Source organism: Lagopus muta, chromosome 1, assembly GCF_023343835.1.
Source record: "Lagopus muta isolate bLagMut1 chromosome 1, bLagMut1 primary, whole genome shotgun sequence".
NCBI lineage: Eukaryota > Metazoa > Chordata > Aves > Galliformes > Phasianidae > Lagopus > Lagopus muta.
In genome coordinates, this window is record NC_064433.1 from 6,423,754 (window position 1) to 6,444,031 (window position 20,278).

The window sequence follows — 20,278 nt, forward strand, 5'->3', positions numbered from 1 at the left end:
TCTCATTTTGAACAGGTGTTGCTACCACACCAAATACAGTTGCTTAAGCATCTTTCTTATACTGAAATATCAGCAGAGTGGTCAATAATCAGAAATGAGTCATCTTGAAAATTAAGCAGCATTTTTATTTTGATTATTCTGTCAAGGCTAGATAGACTAAACAGTTAGAAGAAATGCTTTCCGTCAGTTCATTCCAGGTAGAAATATCAGAATCATTCCTACAAGTATTTTTTTTACTCTACAAGTAAGGAACCTTTATTACAAGAAGAGTTACACTTCTAAGCCATCTGGACTGGAGGATTCTCAGCTATATTTATTACTGTGAAGTTTTAGAACTTCATGAAAGGAACTTGGAGCGGTTTCTCTGTTGCACGCTTCAGGGCCAGTGCATAAGTATAAACCCTGGCATCCACTGCAATATGCTCTTCTGCTACTAGTTCTGAGGGGCAAGGGAAGAGAAAAAGAAAGTATGAGATGCAGTTACAACTTTCCACAAACTCCTACGTCCATTACTAAAGTGGTGAATGGGATTATTCATGCGAACACCTCAGGCTCCCAGTAATTCTGTCGTAGGGTCAAGTCTCCTGCATCTTTTTGTTTAAGATATAGACTTGTGAAGAGCTATGAGAAGAGATGCTAATGGTTACTTGAAGCTCAAGTTAGTGCATTTAATGTCAGAAAGCTCTTACCATCGATTCTCTGCAGTAAGTCGTTCTTTGGAAGTGAAATAACTTCCACAAATTCTAGGAGAGAAGAAGAAATCGTTAAACACCTCTAAAGCAGTGAACAGTAGAGGATGTCTATCTTAGTGTCCTACTTCTTACAACCTATAGGAGGAAAAAAAACTAGCTTAATGCTCATCACCATCTAAAAGCTGTGGACCTCTACGTATCATTAAAAAGCTCAGTGCCAGAGGGAAGGCAGTGACTGGGATCATTAACAGATTTGTCAGAAATAAACAGGGAAAAAAACTGGCAGCTGTGGAAGGTGAGAACCTTTCTAAAAGGAGACTTTCTCCTGAGAATGGAAAGTCTGTCAAACTGGAATCCTGTCTGGCTGAACTGGCACAGGAAGGGATTTTAGATGCATTTGAAGACCACAGCAGCAGAGTTTCTAAAGAAAAAGGGTTTGCTGCGGGTGAGTATGTTTGCTTACACCTGGGCTTGAGTTACAGCTGTTGAGGATTCAGTCTGTATTTCTTGAGATAATGGTGCCTCTGTTGTAATACTTGAATACAACTGAAGTGATAATAGTCACAGGAATTTTCACATCTAGGCCATAGACAGTCTTGTGCATGCTTGATTTGGGTCAAGACATTAACCAAGCCCAAAAACCCCACAGTTTTAACTGACATTTTCTAAGTAAAAAATACAAACACACTTGACCTTCCTGTTACCAGGAGCACAGCTATGTGACATACCTCCATCATCTGTAAAAAAAAAAAACAACAAACAACACAAGGGTTTTGAAATACATTTACAGCTCAGAAGCATTCTGTTACCTGACTGAATGACAGCATAGTTACTTCCAGGGTCAATCCACAACTAAGGAAAATCTTTTGGCACTCACTAAAGTTTAACATCTAAATTTCTTGCTGTGGATAAGCTGATACTTTACATTTAACATCTAGGCATCCCCTGTGAATTTAGCAAATAAACATGGGTCTGCTTCTCTGTGCTGCAGGGTATGATTTGAAGACTTTATTTACAGAGTCTAAATCATCAAGGATGGAAGAGAAGGATATGGTGGTAGGTAGTTCCATTAAACACCTTCTGTTCTCGTCTAAGAGTTTCCATCTAAATGTACAGAACTCACCAAGCTTTTGCTTGGGTCTTGTATTCACGGCATCGTCTCCATTGATGGTAACGCTCACGATGTGTGTTGTGCTGTTTGACACACCTGGATCCAAGCAGAGTGCTGCAAACAAGCAGACATTTGTTTTCCAAAAGCAGAGGCCAGGCATCTCACTATTTTACAAAATAACTTCCATCCGAATCACAAGTGTTATGTAAGGGATCGTTGTTAACAGCAACAATTTTCCCTGTAAAGGTCAACCTTTAGTCCTGTACGTTTGCAGGAGCTCAGCAACTGATTCATCAAGTACCAAAGCCTCATTGGTACAGCCATGGGATACAACTCTGTTCATTTCTGTAGAGTTTTCTGAGGAGTTTTTTTTTTTTTTTTCTCCTTTGGTTGAGTGCTTTGTATCATCCATCAGAGAGAATTAGCTTTGGGATGGAATGAAAAAAAGAAAAGCACAGACCTGGAGTACATTCAATGACTTCCCCTTTGTAGCCAGTTTCTTCCTCCAGCTCTCGCAATGCAGCACTTTCTGCAGTCTCATTTTCCTCAATGAGGCCTGTGAGATAATAATAACACAAGAACAATTTAACAGTTAGCACTTACCCACAGTATCCACTATTCTGAGATCAAATCCAGCTTACAAATGAGGTGAAATGTCCCCGTTACCCTACTTTTACATAGGAAGAAACTGAGGCTTTAGGAAGGATTCAAATTCCTGGACTCATCATTGCTGCTGCTCACGTCTTCAAGTGACTGTCTACAGTATCGTGCTATCTTCCCATAAGATGGCATTAGTATTCTCATGAGGGAAAGAAAATGAGTGCTATGGCTCTTACAGATAAGAGGAGAGGAGGAAGATGCCATATTCTCTTACCAAACTTGTGCACAATGCCTCTAATCTCCTAAAATGAACTGCATTCCCTCCGTATGTTTCGCTATTAAATAGTGCTGAAGAGCACACTGAGCTACAGATCACCATTCTGAATTCTGGCTAGACCACTTAATAAAGACTGAAACTCCCAGCACATCTAAACACAGTTAACTGTCAGTGTTGTGTGACTGAATGTTTCCATCACTTACCTGCAGGAAATTCCAAGCAGTAGCCATTAATTGGAGGCCTGAACTGTTTCACTAGGACGATGCAGTCATAGTGGAGAGTTCTCTGCAGCACAGCTATCACTGCCACACCTAGGAGCAGTGACAGAAGATGTAAGCATGTACTATTTGAGTACAACAAAGCGAGCATTTAATGCTTGATCCAGGAGTGAACCTAAGGACACTAGCACTAGCATCAGGCTGGCAAACATTTAGATCACTGCTCTGTTATCCTGAATTATGAATTTAAACTCTGTACCATGCACAATGAAAGATAAAATGGGTTCCTCACAATATCTCAGCCAACTAGAGGGAAGTGTGCTAAGCAAGACTTATCCTTAGCCCCCCAGTAGCTTGAGAGGCACTGTCTCACCTGCAGACACTGTCTGGAAACCACTGGATGGAACCCCTTCCTACACTCCTTCCATGTCTGATTTATGTCCATCTTTTGCCTGAAGAGTGCTGTATGCTGAGCCCCTACAGCAAACCCAATTCATGAGTCTGTGAGCTGGTGTGCACCAGGGCATCCATCACATCTTTGCAGTTCTCATCAGGTGAATACAGTGATCTTGGGAAAACACTCCTAGCAGCAAGATTCTGATTGCTGAGCTCTTCAGTCAGTATTTCAGGAGAGCACACTTGCTCACTGCTATGGCTTATCCTGCAAGCCCTGCTGAGCTGTCTTTTTATTCACATACTGGCTCTCAGGATGCACTGTGAGTTTATCAGAACAGTCACAAGAAAAGATGCTAACAAAGAAACAAACGTCACCACAGTCTTACCATCAGCTGAAACACTCTTTTGCCTGCCAACACGCTTCACGGTTTCCCAAGTTCTGTTCAGTATAGAGAAAACAGGTTGATAGATTAAAAATATCCATGTTTTGTAAGTTGTCTTCTATCCTTGCAGTTGTAATCAGAAAGCAAAACATGCCATTGTTCAGTGAGGCCCAGCAGGAAAGCAGCTGGCTGTAGGTAACCCCTGTCCTGTTTGGCCATGGAAGATGTCTGTGATAGAATTTTGTTTTGCATACACAAGTGAGAGAGAAAATGGATACCTGCTGATTGCTTAGGCTCACTAAACATAATGGAAAGACACAAATGACTGTCACAGAACAAATCATATAAAAGTGATCCTGGAAAAGTGCAAGATGGAGCAATTTATGTATTTAACATGCCAGATTTTGTTAGTTTTGAAGAAAGACCACATTCATTCTTTTATCTTGCTTTTATAGAGTTTATAATGTAACTCTGAACTCACAGCTCACTTACTCGAACAAGAGAAGCACACAGGAAAGAAAGACAAACTTTTCTCTCAAAATAATCAATGGAATGAGTAAACTCCAAAAAGCCATCAGCTATAAAAATCCTTTCACAAAAGCTCCAGTCTTTCCCATTTCTTAAAAGGATACTTTGCTGATAAATAGGGAGGCACTGGAGAAAGCAATCAAGATAGAATGTAATACATTAAGGGGTGGTAAAATAAAGCTTGTCACATCTAGATAAATATGGCATAACTAAGGCATACAAAAGAACTGGGCAAGCTTGATAACATACAGGAAAACAGTAACTTTTCAGTAGCATGCAAGGTCCTGTACCATCAGCAGTGAAAATGAAGCCCTTAATGAGATCCCAGAAAAGCCAAAGGACAGATTCTCTGTCTATTTGCACTGATAGAACTTGCTTCTGTACAGCATCTGTATAAGGAACTGGAAATGCAAGGTAAATGAAGGTCTAACGAGCCCTGAAAGATTCAGGAGCCAAATATGATCCCACATGCTAGCATGCCTGCTAGAGAAGGACTTTTTTCTCTGAACAGGATGAACTATAAAGGAACTGCACAATAGATTGCCATGTGTTGGGGAATAGGTTTGTAGGGTTCCTATTCTGGCTGGCCCACAGAACTGGGAACATTACAGGAATCTGAAGAGGATCCAGAAAGACCATTACCTGGTTTTACCAAAGGCATCAGTGTAAGTTGTTTCCTCAAGCTTCAACCATTTTCTTTCTATGATTACCTAAAAATAAAGCATTCTTTTTAAAATAAATTGTGAGATTTATCTCAAAGATACTTGGGTTTAGAGAGAGAGAAAACACAACTTTATTATAATTCTTTTGGAAATAAAATCTCAGCATCAGAACATATGCAAGAACACTTAACAACTTCCTGTAACTGCTGGGAAAAAGCATTTATGCCAAGTTCTTGAATTGGAATAGAAAATAAGCCTAGTAACTTCCTTTAACTTCTATAACCACATTTCAGTGAATTCTTATTGTGTAACTAGAAACACCGCTGATAGCAATGCAGGATGTGTTAGCAAGGGGAAGAGAAGTTCTGGAAAACAAAACAGAAAAAAAAAAAAAACCAACAAAAAACCCCACAACATTAAATTGTAGCAAAGGATTAAGACCCAAAGGCTGTTCATGTGATAGGCACGTTTCCACCCTGTAGTGCAGGACAAAGAGCAAATGGGACACGTGCAGCCATGTGGATCATGAACCTAAATTGAGAGAGAGGTTCATCAACCAAAAGAACACCTAGAAGTGAAATGCAGTACGTGATGCAGCTCTTATCCGAAAGACAGAGATGAAAATCGTTTCCTGTTGGCTGTCCATATACTGCAGTTGAACGAACAATAAAGCCAAATACTTTGTAATACTGAATTTTATTTTATAATTTATTTTGTTAAACACTGCAGAAAACAAAAAGAACTACTGGTCACGGCCTCATGTTCCTGAAGCACTCAGCAGAACTGGCAAATCACTGCTCCATCACCAAGTTCCTATTTGCTAAGGAGAAAGGGGAAAATAGCTGAAATCAGATTCTGGAGTCTGACAGGAGAAAGAAAGAACTGGCTGCAAGAAATCAGACACAGCCAAGCTCCAAAAAGACAACTGAAGGAAAAAATGTAGATTTTATGTGTACAAAGCAGTGTTGAAGCATTGTGTTTTTAATCAGCTACTCTTTAAGCACAGCTTTTTGTCCTCTGCTGTCATGGAGAAATAATTAAAAAGTACTACAGGACACGCAGCATAAATGTTTACTTGGTAAGTGTTCTGCAGTCCCCTAAAGTCAGGTAAACCCTTCCTGCTCACTGTCTTCAGGGTGAGAAACCTGAAAGCTGACAGGTGTCTCTAGAAGAAAAATGGTTTTATTATCACCCATACTGTTGGGTGCACAAATAAAACCTTTTAGAAGCTGGCCTACAAGCGTAACTCTTGCTTTGCAAAATTCTTTATCTGGGGCCTAATGGCACTTTCCAGGGTGTTCTGTGAGCTACACTCAGTTTTAAAATAAGCTACATTTGTTGCTTCACCTATTACTTTGATAGGCAAAGAATGTCATCTTTTGCTCACAGACTGTGGCTTCCCAGAAGCAGGTGGAAGATCAGCAGCTGCTTTCATGCAAGAAGATACTCTGACATCAAACCATTTAGATGCTGAAGATGTACAGAAACATTCTCCTCAAGAAAGCCCAGAAAATTACTAGAAAAGATAAATCATTTTGAATATGTAAGACCTCATAACAAACTTCTGAATGACTCTGAAGAATGAAATATTCTATGAAATGAAATATTCATATGAAATATGAAGGAAGAGAGGTATGATTAAAAAAAAAAAGCATAAAATTATTATGTGACCTGAAACAAAGCATGTTGCAAGGTCCAACAAAAATTGGTAATGAAAGGTGAAAATGCTCCTAATAAGCACACAGAAATTCCTCTGAATTCCTTTCTGAGGACCAAATATTTTCTGATTCTGTGAAGGTAAGGTGCAAGTACAACATTTTCAGAATATCTTACTATGTCCTTATCAGCATCCTTAGAAAAGCAATCATCTCAATTCAAATCCTCCCAGAAAGTGTGAAAGAAGGTATAGCTGTAAATTTTAAGGCAACTCTCTGTGGCTCATCTTAGAGGAACAGATAACAAGGCTCATTTTCACAATCCACCCATTTCTACAGTCTAGCAGAGGTATCAGCATTATTTCTTGACATTGACAACAGCCTGAACAGACAATACAAGAAACAACTGTAAAATCAGAAAAAAAACAAAAACAGAAGCTTACAAATACCTGAATGCTCTTCGACCTTCAGAAAGAAGTACTTCCTCTGAACAGATTGTACAAACCTCTAACAACTATCACATTCCTTATTCTGCACTCACAAACACTTTGATCAGTCTCGAATAACTGTTATTTAGCAATACAATGTGTCAAAACCAAACATGTTGTACCTCTTCTTTAAGGACGGATTGCTTAGCAGTTTTTGGAACTTGTGTGGATGTCTCAGCTGCCATTTTCAGGAATGCCAGGCTTTTCCCCTCCTGTGCAAAGTCCAGTCTACTATAAAACAAAGTCAATATTTGCTTTCAGAGTAAAGTTAAAAGGTTCATTTCTGCATTCTAAATTAACAAATGAAACTTGTTAGAGAAAGTTAGCAACATGTGACAGCATGTGCAGTTCACATTTTCAGCTCCACCTGACTGATTCAAAGGAAATTTGGATCAAAGCCCTGACTTACATGGTTGGTAATAGTCCTATCAACTACAGAGTAGCTGTACTGGCTGAAGATACCTGCCTTAACTGTTCAAAGTTCAGACACACAGAGTGGGTCCATTTTAGCTGAGTTGGTTCATTCTGCTCAGAGATGTGCTCTGTCAATCATAGAATCATACAATGGTTTGAGGTGGAACAGACCTTAAAGGCTGTCCAGTTCCAACCCCTCTGCCATGGGCTGAGTGCCTCCCACCAGCTCAGGATGCCCAGAGCCCCATCCAACCTGGCCTTGAGCATCTCCAGGGTTGGGGCATCCACAGCAACCCCCTCCCTCTCCCTGCTGGCCACTCCTCTGTTGATGCAGCCCAGGATACAGTTGGCCTTGTGGGCTGTAAGAGCACACAGCTGGCTCAGTCCAGCTTTTCATCCACCAGAACCCCAAGTCCTTCTCTGCAGGGCTGCTCTCAATGAGCTCTTCTCCCTGTCTGAACTGCCCCAACTGAAGTACAACACTCTGCTTGTGGCCTTGAACCTCATCGGGTTCTTGTGTGTCACTTTTCAAATTTGCCCAGGTCCCTCAGGATGGCATCCCTTCCTTCTATTTTGTGAACCACCCCACTCAGCTTGGTGTCATCAGCAACTTTTCTGAGAATACATTCAATCCCACTATCTATGTAATTGATAAGGATGTTTAAGAGCACCAGTCCCAAAATATACCTGTGCTGGACACCACTCATCACCGACCTCCACCTGGACACAGAGCCATTGACCACGACCCTCTGGCTACAACAATCCAACCAATTCTTTACCCACTGCATTAATCACCAAGCAAACCCATCTCTCTCCATCACTGAGATAAGGATGTTATGTAGGACCTTATCAAAGTCCTAGCACAAGTTCAGATAAATGACATCAGTTGCTCTTACTTTGTCCACTGATGCTATCACTCCATCTTAAAAGGCCACCAGATCACCTCCTCATCTTGCATGAGCCTTAACATAACTTCCAGGAGGATCTGCTCTGTGATCTTCCTATGCACAGGGTGAGGCTCACTGGCCTGAATTTTCCTTTCTCCCTTTCTTAAAAAAATTGGACTGTTGTTTCCCTTTTTCCAGTCACTGGGGACTTTACCTGAGTGTCACGACTTTTTGAATAGGATGGAGAGTGGCTCGGCAGCCACATCAGCCAGTTATTTCAGGACATTGAGCTGTATGTCATCCCACATTCAGTCTCATCAGGTGATCCTGAACTTGCTCTTCTCTTGCAGTGGGAGGGATTTTGCTCCCCTGACCTCACCTGTGAGTTCAGAGACATGAAAGACATGGGAAGCCTGACTACCAGTGAAAACTGAGGCAAAGAACCATTGAGAACCTCAGCCTTCTTGCCCATTTTTGTCAGCACCCCTTTCTCATTTAGCAGAGGCAGTACACTCTTCCAGACCTTTCTCTTCTGACCAATGTACCCACAAAATCCCTTCTTGTTACTTACTGTATCCCTACTAGGCTCAGTTCCATCTGTTCCTTGGCTTTCCTGATCTCATCTCTACATGTCTGGATGGCATCTCTGTACTCTTCCCAGGCCACACATCTCTGCTTCCACTGCCTGTGTATTTCCTCTTTATTCCTCTGTTTAACCAGCAGGTCCCTGTTCAGCCATGCTGGCCTCCTGCCTCTCCTGCTTTATTTTATGTATGGGGAATAGAGAGCTCCTGTGCTCTGGCTTTCTCAGGCCTGATAAATTCCACTTGATATCACAAATGTGGGCCCTTGACAAGTCGCAAACCTCTCTAAAGAGGTTGTCCAAGTGGCAAATGGGTGCCTCAGTGCCTCTCAGTGAGGATCCTTTGTTACTAATGACCTTTGCCTTTTTTGGTGGCACTGGTTCTAGTAATAGGTGCTTGGCTGGATCAACTTCATATGGTTGTCCTTTCCTGGGTCTTGACTGTTACTGGCACCCTCTGCTTTTTTTCAGTCCCAGAGCCTTCCATCTGTTCTGCTCCAAGCAGAAATGAGTCCAGTCTTCCTCATCTTGCTTGTTATTGCAGTCTATCTTCTCATAGACGGAAGCTGGATTCGCTTCTTTCCCTTCCATGAACTTAAGACAGGGCTGTCAGTCTGCCCGTGTCACTGCACGGTCAATCTCCCTCAGATTCCTGGATACTATGCTGCTTGGTGGTTTCCTCTCACAACCTGGCCACCTGCTCAAAAGAAAGCTAGGCACATTTGCACCCATGTCACAGCAACCCCACAGCCAAAAGTCTGGATGGCTCCTTTGTTCGTTGGGAGGTGTTGGGGTGCATGCATTTGCCCAAGAAGGTTGTGGCCTGCAAGTCTGGGTTTCTGTTCATCTGTAAGACATTGATAAGCATGAATCTACATCACCTTTCTCACATACAAGATTTGTATTTAATTCTTTAAAGTAGTGTGGAGTAGATAGTACAAAATATTTCTCTTCATCAGCAGGATTAAAATGAATGTATATAAATCCATTTCCTCACCAAGTACACAGGGGAAGCTCTTCTTTAAGACTGTTGGATGCAGTCCATCAGGGTGGCCATTAAGCTTTCAAATTGCCTTTAGGTATCATACAGCTTGTAAAGGAACCCTGACTAATTAAATCAAATTCTGTCATTTCAAAAACATTGCATGAACCTTTCTTTAACAAGCAAAGCTTAAAACTATGTAGCTTTCCTGTTCTACTACTGCTATGAAAATCTGTTCTATAACCTCACTTTCTTACAGTGTCTGTCTTATATTAGTTCACAGTTAGCTGTTTTGTTCTTAAGCCACAACTTATCAAGCCCTCCTCACCTAAGAGATGTGGCTGGACAATAACCATATTATCTTGCTGTGACTCTAACACACAGTATCAAGATTTCCACCAAACACATGCAAAATAAGCCCAGCAAATGGGCTCTTAGAGTTCCCTGGTCTACAGGAAGCAGCCAGCTAGGCCCTGTGTGATGCCCTAAGTATCCAGTTTCAACAGTATGAAAAGAAAATCACATCCCTAAATACAAAAAAATAGATCTCCAGTGTTTGGAAAGAATTACTGCTTTTTTGATTGACAATATGTACCAGTCAAAAAGAGCACAGTGAACCATATCACTATTCCTTTAGCAGACTGAATAAGTCTTCCTCTTTTAGTCTCCTCTCAAAGGAAATCCCATTCCATTCTTCATCATAGTACTTCTACATTGACTTGCCAGCATCAGTGTATCACTCTCTCAAACATAGATGGCCACAGTTGTATCCAAAATCTCCCACCCTCCCCATGCAGCGTTATTAGTGCTTAGTATAACTGCATGAATACCTACTATATCAATTACAAATACATCCAAGGACCTTATCTCATACCAGAAGCTCTTTTCAACACAGCTTGTTCTTCTCTGCAGTGGACAAATTCAGGACTAACTTGTGACTAAAATTACAAGAAGTTGTTGAAGACAGCTTCGCTTATATGAAATAGCACCAAAATCTAAAATAGGCAAAAATGAGACTCATCTGTACCACATTACCTGGTGTTGATCTCTTCCACTAGTGGGTGCAATAACTCCACATATGAGTGACATTTTAAAGAGATCTAACAAAAACATATAATGTATTTTCAAATCCAACTGAATATAGAATTGAGAGTTGAAATATCTCTCGGTTAAGTCTAAGGCTGTAATTCTGCTATCTCACATAAGCCAAGTGTGCCCTGGAAAAAGTGGCAGCACAGTTCTTTTTCATAAACATTTGTTGCAAGTGAAAATTGTACCTAAATCTGCAATGTAAATCCCTGCCTGAGGTTTCAGAACAGCTGTTGTCTCACAGCCCACAAACAGGAAGGTTCTCATAAAACTACCATTGCAGCATTTCAGTTAAAAATGCAGCTGACACAGCAGGCAGGATCCTGATTACTTGACTTATGATCTGCAAATTTCAATATTTAACAGTTATCAGTAAAACTTTAAGAATACATTAGAATGTCCACATTTACCAACCTCTTAGCATGAATCGATAGTATTGGAACTAAAAATTAGAGAAGAAAAGCTTGGCTTGCTTCTACCTTCTCTGATGACTTTGATAGTTATTATTCCTGTATTATTCCAAACTATGCTACTTGTTCCGCTCACACCACGTGGGGCTCAAATTCAGACCTGAAAGAGTCATACTGTTATGAAATGTATAACTTCACGCTCATTACTTGTTCCCTTACTGGGCGAGTGCCTTCCAAGCATCATCTTTTTGACATCAGTTTCTAAATTACCCTTCACAAACGTTAAGATCTAAAACCAGCTGTGGTTTGTGAATCAGCTCACAGAGTAGCCAAGCTACTGGGGCCTATCCATTTCCCAGCAGATGGATTGATTCACAGAATCACAGAACGGCCAGGGTTGGATATAGAGCAATTGATGACCTGTATGGTAACTGCTGAATCATGGCCTGAACCTCTGATCACCTGAGGCGAGCAATGAGTCAGCTCTGGGAGCACAGGTGGAGGCAGTTCACCTGTGCTGCTGGAAGGAGTGGAGCCTGGCTCCACCTCTCCTAGACCCATTTAAGAGCTGACTACCAGTAAGAAAGGATCTCTTTCTGGACATTCATCCTTTGGACTTATACAGTAAGCCCCAGACAAGGGTAAGCACTCTATCTATTCTTTCTTTGGTATAATAATCTGCTTAGCCAAATTCTCTTATGTTTGGTAATTATAACACCTGTATATTCACTGATTATACAATGACCACCTTCTGTCTGCAGCCTTCTAACCAATTTTTTTTTATCTGTTGGGTGGTCCACCCATCAAATCCACATCTCTCCAATTTGGAGATAAGGATGCTGTGGGGGACCGTGTCAAAGGCCTTGCTCAAGTCCAGGTAAATGATATCAGTCACCTTTTACTTGTCTATTAATGCCATCACTCCATAGAAGGCCACCAGACTGGTCAAGCATTACCTTCCCCCTGGTGAAGCTGTGCTGGCTGTCTCAGTCGCACACTCATTCCTCGTGTGATCATGTCTTCCAGGAAGATCTGTTCTATAATCTTCCCAGGCAAGTGGTGAAACTCACTGACCTGTAGTTCCCTAGGTCCTCCTTGGTTCCTTTCTTGTAAATGGGAGTGACGTGACTCTTCCTCCAGTCATCTGGGACCTCACCTGACTGCCTCGACACTTCAGATACGATGGAGAGCAGCTCAACAACCACCTCAGCCAGCTCCCTCAGAACCCTGGGATGCACGCCATCCAGCCCCATAGACTCGTACACGTTCAGTCTCACGAGGTGGTCTTGGACCTGCTTTCCCCCCCCTTTACAGTGGGGGGGATTTACCACTCCAGTCCTACCTAGAGGTTTTAGGGATGCGGGAAGATTACCTTTCCTAACTCTCTTTTCAACCAGCCCACAGCAGGACTTGGATCCAGGTGATCCAACACCATCCTGCAGCTCCCTTCCAACCCACACCATGATGTGCTGGTTACAAGCAATGAATCCAACAGCACGTGAGGTACAAACCACTAATGTGACCAGAGTGACTTTCACACACTGATTTGTTACCAAGCTGCAGCTGTATTACAGCAAAACCTTTCTAATAACAGAATCAACTGGTGAGAAGCTGACAGGAGAAAGACAAGCAGCAGGAGAAACGCTTCATTTCTGCTCTTGTACTGAGCCGTGTGGGTGACTGCTACACACCACTCAGGACTAAATAAAGCAGGGATAATTAACCGGCCCTTGCCCTACAGATTAAAAAAAAATAAATGGAGAGAAAAAGGCAGGTTTGTACAAGCAGAATTGGGTTAGTGGAATCTTAGGAGAGCTGAGGACAGCCTCAGATTTAAGGAAAGCAATGAGAAGGAGCAAGCTGGCCTTGGCGTGAGGGCACGGGGCTTACAGCCAGCGTCTTCCTCACAACTGCACGGCGAGGCGGCGGCGGCGAGCAAGGCGGGGCGGGGCGGGAGGGCGTGTGCGCAGCCGGCAGAGCTCCGGGCGGCTCCGGGAACGGCTGAAGAGGTTCCGGGGAAAGCGGGAGTTTCCGGAACGGCGGGGAAAAGAGCGGCTCGGGCTGCGGGAGAGGATGAAGAAGGAGCAGGTGGCACGCTGCCAGTTCTCCGTGTGGTACCCGCTGTTCCGCGCCGTCACCATCCGCAGGTGAGGGGCTGGGAGCGGGGCGGTGCTGGCGGTCAGGAAGGTAGGACTCAAGGAGAGCCTGGGCGGATCTTAAGGCAGCGACTCAGTGATCAAAATGTTTAATCGTTTCATGAATTTTCATGCTTGCCGACGTCTGGGTTTGGGCAGCCCGGTCAAGGCCAGGCTGGGCTCTGGCGGCCTGATCTGCTGCCTTTTTAGTGGGTGGCAACAAGGCGCGCTGCAGCCAGCTGAGCGTTGGGGTCCCTCCCAACTCGGTCTGTGATTTCGTTTAGTGAGAGCCGTGCGTGTTTACACCGCCAGAGACGGGCTGCCATCCGGAGAGCTGGGCGGGCTGCAGCGCCGGGCCCAGCTGAGCCGCGTGAGGTTGAACAGAGCAAAGCGCGAGGTCTTGTGCCTGGGTTGTGGCAGCACCCTGGTAGTAAGAGAAGGGGGATGTAAGGATGGAGCACAGCTCTGCTGATAAGGGCTTGGGGTAATGGTGGATGGGAAGCTGGATGTGAGCCAGCAGTGTGCCCTCACAGCTCAGAAAGCCGACTGTATCCTGGGCTGCATCAAAAGAAGCCAGCAGGGCGAGGGAGGTGATCCTGACCTACTGCCCTGTGCTCGTGAGGCCTCATTTGGAGTGCTGCATCCAGATGGGGAGTCCTCAGTACAGGGGAGATGTGACCTGCTGGAGGGGAGGGCTACAAAGATGATCTAAGCGATAAAATGCCTCTCCTATGAGGAAAGGCTGAGAGAGCTGGGGCTGTTTAATCTGGAGAAGAAAAGGCTGTGAGGTGACCTGAGAGCGGCTTTCCAGGATCTAAAGGGGGGCTGTAAGAAAGAAGGGGACAGGGTCTTTAGCAGGGTCTGTGGTGACAGAACAAGGGGAAATGGTTTCAAGCTTAAAGAAGGAAGATTTAAGTTGGATACAAGGAAAAAGTCTTTCCTGGTGAGGGTGGCAAGGCACTGGAACAGGTTGCCCAGAGATGTGGTGAATGCCCGATCCCTGGAGACTTTCAAGGTTAGGCTCTGGATGGGGCTCTGTGCAACCTGATGTAGCTGTAGGTGTTTCTGCTCATTGCAGGATAGTTGGAGTAGATGGCCTTTGGGTATCCATTCCAATTAAAAGGGTTCTATAATATTTGGAACACTATGTTGATATAGACAAATTTAGATTTGCATCTCCGACGGAAGAACTTTATTTTGAGCAACATGTTGTCCCCCTGCACTGTCCACACATCTTTTCTTTGTATTTCCTAGCAGTTTGTAAAGTTAGAGTGGTTTTGTTCATTTCATTAAAAAAATTCTGCCTTTCTCCCATACTTTCCTTTAGGGAGAAAGGGAAAAAGTGGGGGGAAGCAATAGAAATTTGTATTTTCATAGTGTTAGAGAAGAAAGCGAACTACTATGGTATGTTCCATTAAAAAATAATTATCTAACTGTTTTAGTAAGTGATGTTATTAATAAATTATTAAAGTAATTCTTTTTTTCTTTTTTTTTTCCTAGTGTCATACTTCCCCTACCAGAGAATGTGAAAGAATATTTGCTGGATGATGGAACGCTTGTGGTTTCTGGAAGGTAAAGAGTGTTTACTGTCCACCATGCAAGTATTAGTGCTCTTTTATTGTAACAATGATATTTGTGTTCACTTATTGTAACTTACATAATTAATTTTGTAAATTTGACCCATCTCACTGCAGTAAACCTTGTACTGTGTGAACGTGTGTGTACAAACTAGTGCTATTAGTAAAATTTACTTGCTAATGCTTAATGCAGATCCCCAAATCCATACGATGTGTGTGATTCCAGACTAGGTAGGGGCAGTTCTTCTTATTTGTCCTTCCAGGGTCTAACAGTTCTCAGGTGTCAGTGCCCATCCTGAAGGTGTTTGGTTGCTTTGGTACAGTTGGTTGCAGCTCAGTGCCTTGAACAGTGCTGCAGCATTCCCATGCCTGCAGCCTCATACAGGGATGGAGTGTCCTTACTTGAGTTGAATTCTCAATAATGTAAATCAAATATGAAATCTTACTAATTACTGATGTGATATAATCATTTGCTTGCCTATAATCAGTGCATATGATGAGGCTGAATGTACTGCCTGTATACCAGTGCTAACATCCTGAATGAAGAGTGAGATTGGTGTCTATGAAAAACAACTTATATGAACCCAGGCTTTATTCTTTGTTTTTGGCTTAGAATCTCACCATATAACTCCCTTATAAAATGATTATTGCATGCATGCATCTGGCTGGTAACCAGACTCAGAGGAGTTTGTCTTCCACGGAGCAACCAATTAGACTGTGCATATAAGGGAGCTAGGTCTAATTTCTCAGGAGCCAATTCACACAAAATTGAAGCTATTTAAACGCCTTGTAAAGGTGAAAAGTGGGAATTATCTTTAAAACCATTTTGGATAAGAAGCAGCGTTGCTGCCTTCTGCAGAACATTGTAATTTATTTAATAACAGCCATTTAATTTGTAATCAGACTTCAGAAAAGCTGAAACAGATGCTCTGAGTTCACAGCTGTGCTGTATGAACAGGTTTGGTATCTCAGTGGAATAATGGACATCTGTATAATTGACTTCAGTTATATTAAATAATTCCAATTTAAAATTCCCTCCTAAAACCTAATTTTTCTCTTGAGTTGAACATTCTTAGCTAGAAGTGCTAAAAGTCAATGTGATCTTCTTACAGTCAATGCTGTCGTGAATTTTAAACCTCAGTGAGCCTCTGATCTGAGCTCTAGATCTCAAAAAGTGAATGGACAGTTTGATCCCTGTGAAAGTGCATTAAAGAATGTACTGCAGAAATGTGGCTTGTTGAAGAACTGAATTTTTGCTAGCAGCACTTAGCTGCAGAGATTTGAACTTAACCTGATTGCTATGCTAACTTGTCTTCTTGTTCTTCTTCTGCCTTAAGACCACTCAGTCTTATTGGCTAAAAAAAAGCTTCAGAAGTCACTTCAAATTTCAAGGGAGTATTTGCACTCAAATGCTTTCTCCCAGAGCTGCTAATGTGTACAGCAGCACATCTCATCTGTGTAGAAAAAGGAACTTTCCAGGAGGAAGCTAATGACTGCGTAACCACTTCAAGTAGGATCTTCTGTGAGCAAAGTGTGAGGGTGTTTTGTTTTCAGAACCAACAGTCTATGGGTCAGCATTTGAAACTTGAATTTTCAGGTCTTTTTTTTGGCTTGAAAAGGAGTGTGAAGGCAAAGCATAATTTAAACTGATCTTTTAAAAAAACAAGTTAGTGGTACTGCGTGAGTACAGAAAAGATCAAAAAGAATGATTAATAGGGTGTGGAAAAGCTTGGGTTATGGTGTGTTCAGAGCAGAAAGTGTTTCTTCATTAGAAAGAATCCCAGTGTTTTGGACAGGGTGCAAGTCCAATGTTGGGGTGTTTTGTCTTCAGTTTTTCTGTACTGGCTTGCTCTGGTTTTCTTTGTTGAGATTTTGAGGCTTAATCCTCTTAGGAAAGCATTCTGAGATCAGCAGTTGGTAGTTGCTGTGGAATTATAATACATGTGGTCAATTCAAAGTCCAGTGCTCACTTGGTTTTTTTTCTCTGCTCGTTTTTTGGCTCAGAGAAGATCCACCAACTCAAACCCCAGAGGGGAGTGATGATGCAGAAGAAATACAGGTCAGTAATACCTCAACTTTGTTTTTCCTTTAGAGACTTGATGTTAACATGTAACTGTTTCTGCATGCTTTACAAGTGAGGATGGTACTTCACCAAAATGGTTATCACATGTTATTTGCCTTAGAAGAAGTTTACAAACATAATTATTTGTACTGTGACATCAAGAAAAGTTTGAAGTGTTTCTGTGCTCTCTCACACTTTCTTGTTAATTACATTTCTAATAATGACCAGGGAATGCTGTGAGATAATGGAAGTGGAAAATATTGCTGTTTTATGCCATGAAAGATTAGAAGGAGTGTATTTAGAGGAGTTACGTCAAGAAATAATGAAAGTCCTTAAGGCTGTAATAACTCAGAGGTATTGCAGAATTAAAAAATGCTGGAAGGTGTTATGAAAGCAAGGTGACAGGAATTACAAAAGGGGTGAGAAAAAAGGAAGGTAAGTGAGGACTAATGGATTGTGGGTTTAATCACAGGATCATAGAGTCACTCAGGTTGGACCTTAAAGATCACTGAGCCCAACCACAACCTGACCATACTACCCTAACTAATGACCCACTGCTACATCGTGTCCCTGAGCACCACATCCAAACGGTTTTTAAGCACATCCAGGGATGGTCTCTCAACCACCTCCCTGCAGAGCCTATTCCAGTGCTGAACAACCCTTTCTGAAAAGATTTTCCTGATATCCAACCTAAACTTATCCTGGTGCAACTTAAGGCCATTCCCCTCATCCTGTCACCTGTCAGCAGGGAGAAGAGGCCAACCCCGCTCTTACTGTGAGCACCTTTCAGATGAAGAGAGCAATAAGGTCTCCCCTCAGCCTCTTTTTCCCCAGACCCAACAGCCTCACTTCCTTCAGTCTCTCCTCATAGGGTATATTCTCCAAGACCTTCACAAGCCTTAATGATAGAAGTGTGGGAGGCAAAGGTTTAGGTAGGAAAGGCTCTACAGAGTTCTGCAGTCTTGTGTATGAATTGCAATCGTCTTATATGGGTATTGTCTCTTATTTGTACTTCACAACAGTACTTCTATTGAATGTACATAATTTTTCCTGTCTTAATTTGTAACTGTAATAATTGGAGGCATATTTTTCTGCAGAATAATCAGGGCAGTGATTTTTACATGCTGTAGGAAGCTGTATAGATTCTGATGTTCTCATAAGTGATGTCACGGGAAGCCATTGACCTTGGGTTTGTTCTTTTTCTTGACAGTGGTCAGACGATGAGAATACTGCAACACTTAAGGTAAGGTCCTCTAAAATCCCAGCTTGTGGGTCTGTAAGCAATATTCTTTCTGAGCCTTGTGATAGAAACCTGTGGCCAGTGACTGATATCTGCTGCAGTTAACATTTTTCTGATCGTTCTCACTAGATGGCAGTATAGGTGTTTGCAACCTTAAAAACGTTCTGCTGGCTTTATTTTATTTAACTAAAAATAAAGTGCTTCTTTTCTTCATTCCCAACAATCACATGCTTTTTAGAATATAGGAAATGAACTGAAGGATTAGTCTAAATATAGCTGCCTTTTATTTTCACTGCTTTGATTGTCTTCCAATTACTTAATTGAACTGAATGCAGAAGAAATGAAGTCCCTGCAGCTCAGTTTTCACAGAACTTCTCTTGTACCTTTGCCATTATTTCCTCCTAAGTACCTTGCTTTCTATTGCCTTGTTTTCCCCTTTTTCTTGTTTTAATGCTCTCTTTGTGCTCTGCCCAGCTTAGAATCAGGATCACAGAATCATTAAGGTTGGAACCTTACACAACACAGTATGAAAATACATCCTAAGATGTATTATATCCACTGGAAGGGTACAGGGCAAGTGATTTCAGTTTAGTCAGGTAAGGAACTGTGTATTGTGTGTGGATTTCAGCTCTACAACTCCAGTTTTACTGGGACTGGCTGGGATGTAGTTTGTTGTCTTCAGAGCTGCCCATATGGTGCTGTGTTTTGGATTTGTCTGAAACAGTATTTATAACACAAACATTTTGAGTGTTGAGCAGTCCTTGTGTAGTATCAAGACTTTCTCTTTTCTGACTGTGTCCTCATTTTTCTCTCCAATATCAACCCAATTGTTGGGAAGCATAGAGAAAGGGGCAGAACCAGGACAGCTGACCTAAACTGCCCTAAGGGATATTCCATACCACAGAATATCTTACTTAGCAGCTAAACAGGTAGAGGAAGAAGAGAACTTCAAGCTTACAGGATGGCTTTTGTTCAGAGACTGGCTGTGCTTTGTCTTTCATCAACCTTGCAACTTTGAAAATGTTTGATTATGGGTGTGGGTTGTGCCCATGGTTATTTCCAACAGAAATGCACCAAAAAAATCTGAAGTAGAAATTCATAATGTGCCATGTACCTTCTTGTAAATCCGGGAGGAGGTAATCAGTCTGAAGGCACCTTGATAAATATGCTTTCTCTGTGTGCAAACTAAGGGCTGTTCTGGGGATAAAGAGTGAATGGGAGTAGTCTCCTGTGCTTCCAGGTAATGCATGTTACCACTCTGGCAGTGATGAAGAGAATGAGGAAACAGCCTGTCTAGAAAGCACAAAGCTGGGAGCTGTGCCTAGGGTTACTGCAGAACACAGGAATGGATCAGGCAGCAGTGTGGAAGGTGAATAGGGAGATAATAGGAACAGTGATGTATAAAGAAAAGCAGGGGAGGCTGGAGAGTGTCCTGCAGCCTTGGGCACTCTGTTTTCCTAATGGCAGTGGAAATGCAAAGTCATGGCCTGAAACAGCAACTGAGCAACAGGTGGGAAGGCAGGGTAACTCAGGGAGGGAAAGGTAACCCAGGGGAGCTCAGGTGCAAGCAATGCACTTGAGTGACTGGAAGGGGTGGAGCCAGGATCTACCTCTTCCCAGACCTCATTAAAGGGATGGCATTGAAGGTGGGGGCATCTCCTGCTGGAGATCCCTGCCTACCTGGGGCCTTCCAAAGGTAAGCAGCTCTTTTCCTTCATTTCTGTATCTGTGGCTGCTACATTTGGGCTTGTTCTCATTTGTTGTAACCAAAGGCTGCTACCCTGCTACTGTCATCCCATTACAGCATTACACTAATGGTAAATCCTGGATTATGATTGGTTTCCCATCTGCTTTTATTGTCAGGGAGCTGTAAGATGAATTGTGACTAT

General features: G+C 42.3%; 2 protein-coding genes across 6 annotated transcripts in view; one reads left to right on the forward strand and one right to left on the reverse strand.

The window, feature by feature from the left end:
• Positions 1 to 104: 104 nt before the first annotated feature.
• On the reverse strand, positions 105 to 13,360 carry NUDT5 (nudix hydrolase 5). 5 transcript variants are annotated; one of them, XR_007380217.1, is made up of 10 exons: positions 13,266 to 13,360; positions 7,133 to 7,241; positions 4,848 to 4,915; positions 3,681 to 3,733; positions 2,884 to 2,991; positions 2,264 to 2,359; positions 1,816 to 1,917; positions 1,373 to 1,429; positions 690 to 743; positions 105 to 439 (listed from the first exon to the last, which is right to left on the reverse strand). XR_007380217.1 is itself a non-coding variant. In XM_048963297.1 (10 exons), exons 2-10 carry the CDS (start codon positions 7,193 to 7,195, stop codon positions 434 to 436), a joined length of 594 nt encoding a protein of 197 aa, XP_048819254.1. In that variant the 5' UTR covers positions 7,196 to 7,241; positions 13,266 to 13,360; the 3' UTR covers positions 105 to 433. The 5 variants fall into 5 exon arrangements, 4 of the variants coding, with proteins under 4 accessions (XP_048819254.1, XP_048819248.1, XP_048819259.1 ...); XM_048963297.1 differs by having other exon boundaries at positions 1,386 to 1,429; XM_048963291.1 differs by having other exon boundaries at positions 105 to 743; positions 1,386 to 1,429.
• The window catches only part of CDC123 (cell division cycle 123), a 36,855-nt gene continuing 29,925 nt past the window's right edge, over positions 13,349 to 20,278 (forward strand). Inside the window, exons 1-4 of the mRNA XM_048963233.1 lie at positions 13,349 to 13,522; positions 15,011 to 15,082; positions 17,092 to 17,146; positions 18,360 to 18,392. Coding sequence (XP_048819190.1) covers positions 13,449 to 13,522; positions 15,011 to 15,082; positions 17,092 to 17,146; positions 18,360 to 18,392 — 234 coding nt within the window. The 5' untranslated portion in view covers positions 13,349 to 13,448. The remainder of the gene's footprint in view (positions 13,523 to 15,010; positions 15,083 to 17,091; positions 17,147 to 18,359; positions 18,393 to 20,278) is intronic.